General features: G+C 58.7%; 1 protein-coding gene across 1 annotated transcript in view; it reads left to right on the forward strand.

Annotated features, from left to right (window-relative positions):
* Positions 1-11,100, forward strand: part of NXN (nucleoredoxin) — a 152,497-nt gene extending 141,397 nt beyond the window's left edge. The window contains exons 6-8 of the mRNA XM_040641109.1: positions 3,296-3,475; positions 5,176-5,300; positions 8,260-11,100. Of these exons, the coding sequence (XP_040497043.1) occupies positions 3,296-3,475; positions 5,176-5,300; positions 8,260-8,442 (488 nt within the window). The 3' untranslated portion in view covers positions 8,443-11,100. The remainder of the gene's footprint in view (positions 1-3,295; positions 3,476-5,175; positions 5,301-8,259) is intronic.
* Positions 11,101-12,667: the final 1,567 nt, after the last annotated feature.

The raw sequence follows: 12,667 nt of genomic DNA on the forward strand, positions 1-12,667 counted from the left end.
GGAGATTGTTCAAAAGACTCACAGCCAGGCTCCTCCCAGGAGGAAGCGGTTTGGAGCAGGCTTTTCGGCCTTGCTCTTTCTTCTGCAGGTTTTGCGGGAGGCCGCGAAGGGGACTCTTAGGCACTGCTTATGGCATGGCCCAGCTCCCCAGGGCAGGGGGCTTGAGGCAGAAGCTCTGTCCAGGAGCGTGGGTGTGTTACGTTCTTCCGCGCAGCGTTAAGCTCGGATGGTGCAAGTGAAAGAACGCCAACCCCCCGTGTGGAAGACGTCACACGGTTCCCGGAACCCTTGCTGCGGCGTCGACATTGTCCCTGCCTTCTGTTCCCGTAGCTAACTTCCTCCAGCTAGCGCAGAGGCTGCTGTTCCTCTCACTAGACCAAGCACCAGTCTTCTGTAGCTCTGCCTTCCCGTGAGCCAGATAGTCAACCCAGGGATGACCAAAGCTAGTACCGATGAGCTCCCTCTGAGAGGAGCCAGTATTGATGGAGTACTCACTGGACACCAGATGCCCTGCTTGCAGCATTTGATACTTCTTGTTCCCTCCTCTTGTTCCCTCCTCACGCTGTCTCCACCCGCTGTGACAGCTGTGCAGATGAGGCTCCAAGGAGTTACGTGGGTGGCCTGGACCGTCCTTAGAATTCTCCCTGTACTTTCCTCAGCCATCCTGGCCATGCCAGCCGGGAGCCGACAAGCTCGAGCAGCGATGAGATGCCCTTCTGCATTCCCTTCAGAGAAGCCCCTCGCCGACGTGGAAGTTATTTTGTACGAAAGCATCTATTAGAAATTTTCCATTCCCTTTCGGTTTCCCATTAGAGGCTTTGCCCTATTTTCTCCTTAGAAGTCTCTGCTTCAGGGAACCTGCTTCAAGGGAGGGGAGCGGGGAATGCTTGCCTTGGGGAGGAGAGAGCAGAGGGGGTGGCAGCCCCAGCCCCCCCCCCCCCGCCTTGAGGAGGAAGGGCAGAAAGCTGTGGATGCGGGGTGGGGGGCCTCCGTCGCCTACTTGCCAGAGCCCCCAGCCGCACTGGCCGGCTAGAAAAACCACCGGCAGACCAGGGCTCCTGTCAGCGTGGCCACTTGCGGCCCGATGACCGTAGGGGGTGACTTGGCCAGCCGGGAAAAGAGGAGGAACCGTAGCTCTCACGGCTGAATGTTATGGGGAGTAGGGAAGCAGCGTGGCCGTGCCAGCCCCGGGCGCTCCTCTTCTTCCCGCGGCTCAGCCGAGACTGGGTGACGGCAAGGGGGCCTGGCCCAGGGCGTGCGCCAGAGAGGGCCTCTCGGGCTTGGTGTCTGACTGGGGTTCTTTTCCCACCTGCTTTCTGTTGATGCACCGCAGGCGCACACGGTTCCCTTGGGCTCGTCGACGTGGGCTTCGGTGCTCAAAGCACAAATACGAGCGGGGCCTTTGCTTTTGTGCAACTGCGGGGAACGGCGGGGAGAGCCAAGGCCCAGGGGTGCTGTTCCTCGGTGCAACCAGCGGAGGACGCCTCGGCAGCCCGGTGGGGGCTCCCTGGCCTTGTCCTGCTGGGCCCCGCCGGCAAGGACTCCAGAGACGACGCTGCAGCCGCGGTAGCGGAGAAGGCCGCTTAGAAAGGAGTCCCTTGGAGAAACTGAGGCACCCAACCAGGAAGTGGGTTTCTTTGCCTTCAGATTTTACTTTTCTTCCCTTCTCTGCCCTCTGTGCCTGCTCGTCCTCCACAGACCAAGTCAGCGTCCCAGGTCTGGGCTACGAGCAGGCCCGCTGCTCTGTCTGGTCGTAGCCGTGGGAAGGCCCCGGTCAGCCCAGCACTGGTGACTGCCCGATGTCAGAAGCACAGCAGCTCTGGTGAGAGAACTCTGCCAGAGCACACTGGACGTGGGGCATGGCGATGGGCGGCCTCGGGGTTGGGGAACCCAGATGCTGGAGGCTGACGTGCAGCTGTACGGACGAGGCTGGAAACACGCCAAGTCTCTTGTGCTCTGTGTGACACACACCTCAGGAGGCCTGGCTGGCCCTGAGAATGTTCTCAAAGCCCGCAGGAGCTGAGGCTGCACGCGTCTGCACACGATGCGGTGGGAATGGCGGTTCTCCAGAGCCCGTTTCTCTCTCGACCTGTTCTCCAACACGCCAAGCCACTTCTTCTAATAGGTGTGAACATAATGGACTTGTTTAAGTCCTTTTGAAGACAGGCCCACTGCTGCATGCCTGCTGCGCCAACAGCCGTGCCAGGCTACAGAACACTAGGGCCCTATTCCTGGTCCCTCGACGTCCGTCCTCTCCCCCCACAGAGAAGCAAAATGTCAGTGGAGCAAATTACTCACTGAATGCTTTGGAGTCTATAAATATTAAATTGCTATGGCTTTCACTGGCCCATATAAAATTAAAGCTCTGGTCAGCTCCAGAGGAGGGCTGGCTGCTTAGGAGGAGCGGGGGAGGGGAGCTGCTGCCAGGGGAGAGACAAGTGTCTCCAAAAAGGGCAGAGCCGTGGCTGTGGGCTGTGGTTGGTAGGGGGCACCCTGGCTGGCGGAGAGGCAGCAGGCAATGGGGTACAAAGAGCCAGGAGGTAGAAATACCGAATGCGACTGTAACCCAGGATGGGGTTTTCTCTGGTGTTTCACTTGGGGCTTTATGGTTGGGGATGTGTGTGGTTTGCACAGAGTTTTATGTCACGTTTCTTACTCTAGCCCAGGACTCTAAAGTCAGCATGCTCCCTCGAGGGATCGTTCCCCTTAGAGCGGGTATTGGAACCCTCCGCAGCAGCAGGGCTGGCGATGGGGGTGGGGTCGCCAGCTCACCGGCAGCCAGCTGTCCCCTGTTGTGTGCCTCCCCTGCCCCAGGCTCCTCCCCTCTGGCCCCAGTGCTCACATTGGCGGCACGGCCTTCTGTGTGCGGACTTCCCGCCTCCTGTGTGCGACTTCCGCAGCACTGACCTGTGCTGGCTTGCGTATACAGCAAGTGCACCACGTGGGACTGTGTTCACGCCACTTCGGTTAGGTTTTTGGGTCCCCTGCAGGTGGCAGGGGTATCTTCTGCTTCTTTGGGATCTCTTGAGGATTTATTGAGTGCTTCTATGTGCCAGGACCCCGTGCTAAGTTCTTTGAACGCACGACCTCTTTGATCTTTACAAAGTGGGAGAAGGAGGGAACTGTCCTCCATTTACCACATTGCAGTGGAGGACACTGAGGCCAGGAGAGGGGAAGTGAGTTGCCGGCTTCCTTGGAGAAGTCGCCTGCAGAGCTGTTCAGTGGCTGAGCCTGGAATCTGTCCCAGCACTCCCAGCACTTCCCGACTCTCAAGCAAGCTCTCTCTCCCATGCAGGCATCCCCACCCTCATAGTGCTGGACCCCCAGGGGGAGGTGATCACGCGGCAGGGGCGTGTGGAGGTGCTGAACGACGAGGACTGCAGGGAGTTCCCGTGGCACCCCAAGCCCGTGCTGGAGCTCTCCGACTCCAATGCTGTGCAGCTCAACGAGGGCCCCTGCCTCGTCCTGTTTGTAGGTAGGAAGCCTGGCAGGAGCCCCAGGGTGGGCTGGAGGCATGGACCTCACTTGTTGCGGGGGAGGGGGGGTGTCTGTCCCTGCAGCTTCTTTCTGTCACGAACAATGCCAAGCCTGGGCCTTTGTCTCTCCCAGCAGCCTTGCTTTTGACCCCAATGATTTATTCATGGCTCTGCCCCTGCGGGAGGGGTTCTGGGAGCTCCCCCTGTGCTTTCCTTCCTAAACCGCCAGCTGGGAAGAATAGGTCAGGCTGGAGCCCGGCCCCCACGACCAGACCCATTGTTGGAAGGAGGCGGGCTGCGAGCACAGCAGCTGCAGGGGCTGGGCCCCCTTGGGCGAAGCCCCCCCACCCCCACCCAGCCTCTCTGTGGCCAGGTCCCCCCCTCAGTCTTCCCACTCTCTGCTCAGTGGGTGACTGCTCTGTGGAGCAGGAAGACACCAGAACACCCCCTGCAGGCTCCCTGCAGCCCTGCGGGATGACCCCTGTTCCTTTTGCAAACACCACTGCTGGCCAAGGGCCACCTCACCTTTTGCCTTGGGACGTGTTACTCAGCTCCAACTCAAAATAATTTGGGGTCCTAGGATCATGGCTGAGATGCTGCCATGCCCACTTCATTGATGGGGTTGGTAGGGGAGGTGCTCTGGAAGTCTGCCGTGGGGGCCCTCAGGAGGGGAGCCAATATGCAGACTCTCAGGAATTCTTACACAAACTGACTCGCAGGCCGGCCCCTGTGCTTGGAGAACAGAGGCCTCCTGGGGAAGGATGGCCTTGGGGAATCCTTGTCCTGCTGCTGGCTCACACACCCACGTCCCGGGGCTGCTGGGAAACAGTTCTGAACTGAGGGACAGCTGCATCTCACTGGCCCCCTGTAGATGCTGGTAAGGAGGTCCCAGAGAGGCAAAGTGAGTTCCAGCATCACAGAGCGGATTCGATGTGGATCAGGAATATGTCCTGCCGTGTCTACGTGCTGCGGCCGGCCCCCCAGGGCAGTGTGGCACTGCTGGGTGAAAATCCTGCTGCCTGCCTCCCCTTCCCCTCTTTGCCCCTTGGGGAGTTGCTCTCGTTCTGGGTTACAGGGTCCAGCAGGAGTGAGCCCCAGGGCCCCGGAGTGTGGCTGCCCCCATGTTGCTCTTTCACTGGAGGCAAGAGATGCCTAAAGGGGGTTCTTGGGCACCCGGGCAGGCAGTCCATCCCTTCCCGGGCAAGTCTGGCCATCAGTGAAGTTGGCTTTCCAGGGGTCCCGGTGCCACCGCATTGCCATCAAAGCTGCTGACCGGACTGCAGCCTGACCCCCCTGCCACCACCACTTCTGCCATTTTCAATAGGAAGTTAGACCGGAGTTCCTCCTGTGGTTCTATGATTGAGAGAAAAACTACCAGGACCTCAGGTTCTGGCTTCAGGGAAGCTCGGCTTCCAAGGCCAGTTTGTGCTGAATGCGCTGGACAGAGTCGTGGTGCTTGGGGTATTAGTGACGCTCGATGAGGTGAGTAGTTGCTGCGGGAGCGTGGTGCAGTGGTGCGCATGCGCCGCGGACACGCCCCCTGTAGCCGGGGGCGAGGCCTGTGTCCCAGGGGAAATTTTGTGTCCGTTCAGGGGCTGCCCAGATGGGCGTTTCGGCCCAGGACCCAGCTCCCTCAGGGGGCGCCACTCCATCTGTTCCACAAACCAGTGCTTCTCGTGTCTCTCTCTCCCCATTACAGATTCTGAGGATGATGGGGAGTCTGAGGCAGCCAAGCAGCTGATCCAGCCAATAGCCGAGAAGATCATTGCCAAGTACAAAGCCAAAGAGGAGGAGGCGCCACTTCTGTTCTTTGTGGCGGGCGAGGTGAGTGCGGCTGGGGCCCGGCCCGCAGGCTGCTCAGCGGGCCAACTCTTGGGACACGAGGGATGCGGCTCTAGGGGACGTTTGAAGGAGCTCCGGGATCTGGGGTGAAGAGCCCACAGACAGATGTGCATGAAAGGTGCGTCATCCCGCACGGAAAGCCATTTCCTGTCGCTGCTGTACCTTCCTCCCTTGTTTGCCGCTCAGCAGCCTCAGAGCAGCAGGACGGCCCCCGGGAAAGGGCTGCCTCTTGCGCCTCTACCCCCCAGGCTGCTAGGACGAGTGGCAGCCACAAAGATGGTCGTCAGCACTCGCTCCCTCCAGGCTGGGTCCACACCAGGCCCTGGATGCTTGACGAAGCGTCTGCTTGGCTAGTCCCTCGGCCCTGGCCTGCAAAGTGGGCGCGTCACAACTCAGACCTGCATCTCCCCAGCGGCCCGGGAGGCTGCTGAGCTTGGACACTGGGGCTTCCCAGCCTCTCTTCACCCCAGCTGGGATGGACCGCGCGGGGATGGACCGCGCGGGGGCCTTTTCACAGGGTGAGAAGGCCGGGCGCTGAGCTGGGGCCACCTCCCGGTGCAGGCGCCTGTCCTGCCGGCGCAGGAGTCCCCGCAAGCCGGCGGCCCCGCTCTGGCTCAGCCCCCACCCCCGGAAGCCCGTGCACGCGTGCTCCGCCACCTCCCCCGCCCCTCCGGGCGCCGGCCTCAAGCTGACTGTTGACCCACACACTTTGGGAAGCCCCCTGTCCTCTTTCCACCCGTCCGTATCCCCAGTTGGTCAGAGCCCAGCACTCATTTGATGCTGTGCTGTTTGGCTCCGAGGAGAGCCAGCACGGCCAGACACCCTGAACCCGCACCCATTCATCACCTCTTCAGTAGCCACCCCTGCCAAGCCCTGCCGGGCCCCCGGCAGGCAACTGAAGTCACCCTGCTCTGCGGTGGGGTGGAGGGAACAAAGCAGGTTCACAGGGCCCTGCCTTGGGGCTACCCACGCCCGCCCCACACAAAGCACAAATGGAACCTGCTCTTAATGTATTAAAGTCTAACCCCTTTCAAAGGGCTGTGAGAGAAGAGATGGGTGCAGAAGAGAAGGGGCCGAGCCAGGGGCTGGGGTGGGGCTGGGGAGCTCCCGTAAGCGCGTGAGGAATGTGGCCGAGAAGGCGCATTTGCAGGTCTCCCGTGTACCAGGCAGCCAGCCGAGCTCCATGGCGCCCTCCCATTTGCTCCTCACGGCGCTGGCCGGGAACGGCACCCCTGGGTTTCACATGTGAGCAGCGCAAGCCTTGGGGAGCGCGCCGGGCGGCTGCAGGTCTGGGCTCTCGGCCGGCCGGGCTCTGCGTACTTGCTGGCTCACCAGCTGGCTCGCACCTAACCCCATGCAAGCCGTTCTGGAATCCGTCTTACAGACGACAAGGCCTGGGCTCCCAGAAGTGACTTACCAGAGCCCCACGTTAAGTAGGTGGTGCAGAAGACTGAACGTGAGGTCAGCGGGACCCCAGAGGCAGTGTTCTCACTCGCTCTGCCCACGTGGTCCCGCAGGTGGCCAGGCCCAGAGGGCAGGGTGCCTGCCCCAGGACAGAGGAGGGTCTGACGGAGTCATCCACTGCGCCAGCTCCCCACCTGGCCATCCTGTCCTTCCTGTGCACTTCACCTGGGCTCCTGGCCTTGGCAGCTCTCTTGGTCCAGTTCTCTGGCCTCGTGCACCGAAGCCAGGCGTCATGGAAGGGGATGGGTGCGGGTGCCGGGTCATCGAACACCAATGGAGCACCTCTGAGCCAGCACTCTGGCCCTCTCCCACTCCTCGCAGGGCTAAGGGTGTTTGTCATGATCCCCCTGCTCTGACAGGCAGAGGTCATCCCTTCTGAAGCCTTAGTGGATGTTAAAATTCACCTCCCCGTGGTTTGCTCCCAGGGAGAGGGGCGGGGCCGCAGCCCTGTGCTCAGCTTGGCCCAGGCCTCCTCATGGGAACTCCGTGTACAGTCGTCATCTGGTTGCCTCCCCTCTGCTTAGCATGAAGATCGTTTATTAACCCACACGGGGGGCCCGGGTGGGGCCAGCAGTGCCAGAGATGCTGACTCACCCATCATTGCCGGAAGCGCATGCCCTTTCTAATCATCTTCCTAAAGATCTGCCCTTTGACAAAGGAATGGTTTTTTGAGAAACCAGTGAGTGGTAAATTCCGTGCCTCCTGCTTGCCAGCATTTAAGGCCAGGAATGCCCCAGCCCTTCCTGTGCAGAGGGACGTGGGTCTCCGTGTGCAGCTCAGAGGCTGCGTGTGTGTTTTGTGGTGAGACGGCCTCGGGGTGGGTGTAGAGTCCGTTTCCTGCTCTCTGCCAGATTTGGGTCGGTAGCCTGATGGGTAATCTCAGATGCTTGCTCCCTTACAAAATCTTCCGCTAGTCTTTGGGTTTCTGGGTTTGCTTTTGGACTTAATAAGGAAGATTCACCGCAACAGTCCGTGGGAGTGTGACCGACACTGGCACCCGTGTAAGCCTCGGGAAACGCCTTCTGAACGGCCGTGCTTCTGACTCCTGCCCTCCTGAACCCCAGGGGTGGGGTGGGGACAGGAGCTGTTTCTGTTCAGAATTCCAGAGCTGGAAGTGCAGATTGGCCTCAGATAGCCACAGTGGGGCTGCAGATAATTGAGAGGTAATGGCAAAAGGAAGTGATTAAAAGACAACACGTTTTTAGCAAGCACAGGACACGTGGAAGTTGCTTTTGTGCTATTGAAGGAAGAGGCCTTGTCTGGTGGTCTGCGGAGATGCAGAGAGAATTCTCCAAGGCAGGGTCGAGTCCACTGCTCCCTGTTCTGAGAGCCCATCTTTCCCGGAGGGCCACCCACTCTTCAGGACACTGGAGTGGTGGCTTTCCATGCCGTCTGGGGGACCGGGGTGGGGGCCAGGGGACTCTCTACCCTCTTTCTTGAACACTTACGGGTTTTCTCTCCCTCTGGTGACTTCCAGGACGACATGACTGACTCCCTGCGCGATTACACCAACCTGCCCGAGGCTGCCCCTTTGCTCACCATTCTGGACATGTCGGCCCGGGCCAAGTATGTGATGGACGTGGAAGAGATCACCCCTGCCATTGTGGAGGCCTTTGTGAATGACTTCCTAGCAGAAAAGCTCAAACCAGAGCCCATCTAGGGGGGCTCCAGCCTCAGGAGACGTTATTTAAAACTCGGTCTTCTCCTCTTCCTCCTCCCCTTCCTTCCCTCCTCCCTTGGACTTTTCCAGTGTGTCCCGAATCACACAGCCCAAGTGTCCAACCTCTCTGTGGTGCCTTGTTTTCTGCATTAAGTCCTCAGCTAGCACCCTAAGGTGCACATCCTCTCCGCAGCAGAAGAACCCACCGTGTCTGGAGACTCTGCTTGGGATCCACGGGGCTGGCAGAACCCGGCCAGAACCAGGACTGCGGCCCACTCCCAGTCACTAGCTCTCGGGGAAGTATTTGCCGGGTGGTCTTGTGCCGAGCGGGCATGAAGGACAGCGCGCTGGTGCTCTGGCCCCGCCCCCGGTGTCCGCCCGCTCGCGCAGGGCCCAGGACAGCTCAGTGACACACGGACGTTTGTGCAGGTGGAGCAGGGAAAGGGCCGCGGCCTCGCGAGGCCTCAGCTCGGAGCTGCTGATGAGAACACCATCCTCTCTCCTAAGTGACTTCGTCTATCTTGGTGTGAGGGAAAGACACCAGCCCGGCAGTCAGTTCTTGGGCAGGGGATCTCAGGATCTCAAAGGAAGCTTGTGTTCTTTCTTGGTGAGAGAAAGGGAAGCTCTGGTAGTGGTTCATGTACCAACTGCTTACTCTGAGCTCCTACCACGTGACAAGAAAGAGCTGCTCGTTTTTTTCCTTACATCTTTCTTCCTTGATCTTACCTTCTCCAAGTTTCTGCCTTCTCATATGAACAGCCTCTACCGTCTTGGAATTTTGTTAATAAATTCTTCCCCCTTGGACAGCTTCGCGAGAGGCACCCAGCCCTGTGTTTTTAGAGGAGCCCCGCCTCACCAGCGCAGACCTCTGACTCGGCCCAGCTCTGGGCCCGGGGCCACTGCAGCTCTGCCGAGGTGCCTGTGTCCGCCTTTGGTTACCTGTCATCCCTCTTTTCTTTTCAAAGCAGAACTGAAACAAGAAATTACCAGAAGCCTAGCTTTTTCCTGAGAACCTGCACAAAGAGCTGTGTCCTGGGTGGCCGTGGGAGCAGAGGACGGGTCAGCTAAAAGTAGGCCTTGGATTCCCTTGGCGAGGCTCAGGTAGCTTGGCTCCCACAGAAGGGAGATAACAGCTGTGTCCTTGGCACGTGGGGTAGAGGGCTTTGCCTAGGGGGTCACAGGGTTTGGGCCTCTCTCGACCAGGCCTTAAGGGTCTTTCATACCCTTGGCTCCGCCTGTCAGCCGAGAGCACCGATTTGGAAAACCTGGCCCCCCACCCGCTGTTGGCACCACTGCTCCTTCCTGAATTGGATCGCTGACTCGCAGTTCGGAGGTACAGTTAGTTGGTAATAGACAGTTACGTGATGTCGCGAGCCTGAAATGCAACCACCTAGTGAGAAATAAAGCAGGCATCTCGGGACGTTATCAACGACTTGGCCTTTCCTGTGCTTCGTAACAAAAAGCTTTTTGCTTATGGCGCTGGGCTCTGGGGAGGGGGTGGGCGGCACGTACGAGATCCTCGTGACTTCTCTGGATGCCTTAGTAGCAGAATTGTTTCAGAATAGTTTCAGAATTGTCCAGAACTGGCCCTCTGTCGAATCCTTCCGAAGCTGAGGCGCTCCTCTGGCCTAGAGCACCGGAGGCCGGTCCCTGCTGGAGCCCCGGCTGCCATCTCTCCTGGTTCCACTTGTGCTGGCGGAGGGCAGATTCTCCGATCACAGGCCTCCCTGTGGACACTGGTGCTCAGGCCCTCCCCACAGGGGAGCAAGGGCTCCGAAGCCTGAGGGGGGCAGTTGTAGAAACAAGGAATCCCACGCAGGTCTCCCTGTGAAGAATGGGCAATAGCAGGAGACCCTCCACCCTGGCTCTAGGCTGGGCTAGGGGCTTCCGTGGGAACCCTGCCAGTGCCTCCTCTGGGAGTGTGGTGGATGCGGGGACAAGGTGAGCACCACGCACTTGGAAGATGGAGTTCTGCCTACGTCCCCGTATCATGATAGCCTTGGAGGAAAAGTGGTCTCTCTCAGCAGCCACTTCTCTTCTGGTGCAGAAGGAACAGAGTCCAGTGAGGGGTCCCTGTAGGTCCCTGTATGTCCCTGCAGCAGAAAAATTAGGTCATCGTGATTCTTCTACGGCCTTACAGGGCTGACTGAACTACTTGTCCCCGAGGGCGACTGGATCCTTGGCACCAGATGCCCCTCTTGGAGTGGGTGTGTAGGTTAAGGGCAGTGGGAAGGTTGACTACACGAAAGCTTTAGGTTTGTTGAGTGGCCGCGTTGAGGGGAAACGCGGGGAGAGGACCCGTTCACCAGTGCCAGCAAAACCCCGTCTCAATAGTGCAAGAGATTTTAAAGGATCCTGACGCAGACGAAGTGGGTGGCTTCCCAATTCCCACTAAGCAGCTCCAAAATACCTTAATTCTTGTCACTAATTGGAAGCAGGTTAAAATCCCGGCTGTGATCTCTTCAAGGGCTTCTGTCAGCAGCAAGGGAAGCCGTGCCCCGGCCGCTGAGGCAGGAAGGTGGGCTGTGAAAATGCCACCCTGGGGTTCCAGAGTTTGTGCTCACCACAATGACTTCCAGATCCGATTCTACCCATTTTCACAACAGAGATGAGATTTTTTTTACCTGTCCCCAACAATAAAGATCTGGTTAAGAAAAAGGGTCTGTGTTTGGAATTGGTATGTACAGTGGACAGCGCTGAATGCCAGGGCGCAACCGAAGCTTCCTTTCCAGGAGTGAAGTGGCTGCCTGCACCCCCCCCACCATCTCCAAGTGTGTCCTCAAATTCAGTGGCTCTCACTTCCCCAAGCACGAGGAGCCAGTACTGTTTTGTCATCAGCCAAGCTTCAAGTGGTAGTTTTCAGCCAGACTTTGTTTTTGCTTCTTGCCTCATTAAAGACACTAGAAAGCTGTTCTCTCCTCCTGCCGCCTTGTTCCAGGGTAGCAAACGGAGTTCTGCAGTGATCTAGAGACGGAAGCGTGGTCCAAGATTCATCAGTGGGACCCAATCAGGTGTCAGCTTAGAATAGCAGGCGTGTGTGCGCGCGTGTGCACGCGTGTGGACTGGGATCGTAGCTCTGGGAGGGGTCTGAGCAGGCACCCGGCCCAGCCCCCTCCACGCACACACATGCAGGCACATCCTGATCCTAAGTCTTCCCCGGGCCAGGCTGGGGAGGCCCGTGCTTGCCCCATAGGACTGGAACGTGGCCGAGCATGGACGGTGGGGAGCTCTGCCATGTGAGCAGAGGACTGACCCAGAGGCCCAGAGCTCGGGGTCTCTCATGTTCCCCGAAGCAGCTGTGTAAAAGTAAAAGCAAGCACTTCACCTCGTTGCCCTCCCCCCATATCCAGGCAGGCCGTCCAAGGGAAAATTCTTTGTTGACAAATGGCTGTTGCCTATTAGCTTCATTCTTGATTATTCAACGATGTAAATGGTGCAAGGGAAATTTTTTCCGTCAAACAGAAGGCGGTTTGTAGGAAAATTTTATATTGGTCTACTTTAGGGCTAGGGTTTCTCCTTCTAGTGGGGGAAATAGGACATTAGGGTGTCCTAGGCACACCGCAAATGTGCAAGCATGAAGAAAATCTGCTCTGTTTAAGGCATGATGTGTCCCAGCCCCTTGGGGGTTTGGACTACTTCCCAAGCCAGGAAGTGTGTTATGCCAGTTGGGTAGGACTTGTTCTGAGGGGCTGTTGGATTTCTACCAACTCATGGAAGCCTGTCCTCAAGCCCTCGGCCAGTGCACAGCCCAAAGGAGGCAGGTGGGCCCGTCTGGGTTCCTGGGTGCTGATGCGTCACACGGGCTAGAACTAGGGTAGAGGAGGAGGAGGAGGCATGATCTTGGGACCCAGGGCTAAAAAAGAAATCTTTGGACATCACGGGATGTGGAAGGAAGTCCCCAGTCAGGAGCCACTCTGCCGGTCTGCAGTCAGTATGCACCCCCACCCGCCTTCGGAGAGGCGAGAGGGAGGCTGGGAGGCCAGAGCCCGCTGCAGCCCTGTCCCCTCCCCAGCCCTTGTTCCCTTCTTGCATCCTGAAGTAGCAGCTTGGAGGAGGGCCCCGTAATAGGAGACTTCAGCTGAAGAAGGTGGCTTCCCTACAAGCATAGTAGGCAGAGAACCGATGGCATCTGTAATGGACTCAGACTTTGGGTTACACTTGGCCTCTGAGCGTCGGCCTTGGCCGTGGCTTCCTGAGTCCAGCGAGGGCGGCCTGGCTTGCAGGC

The sequence above is a fragment of the Ursus maritimus genome, unplaced genomic scaffold (assembly GCF_017311325.1).
Source record: "Ursus maritimus isolate PB19 unplaced genomic scaffold, ASM1731132v1 scaffold_24, whole genome shotgun sequence".
In the NCBI taxonomy this organism is placed as follows: Eukaryota; Metazoa; Chordata; class Mammalia; order Carnivora; family Ursidae; genus Ursus; species Ursus maritimus.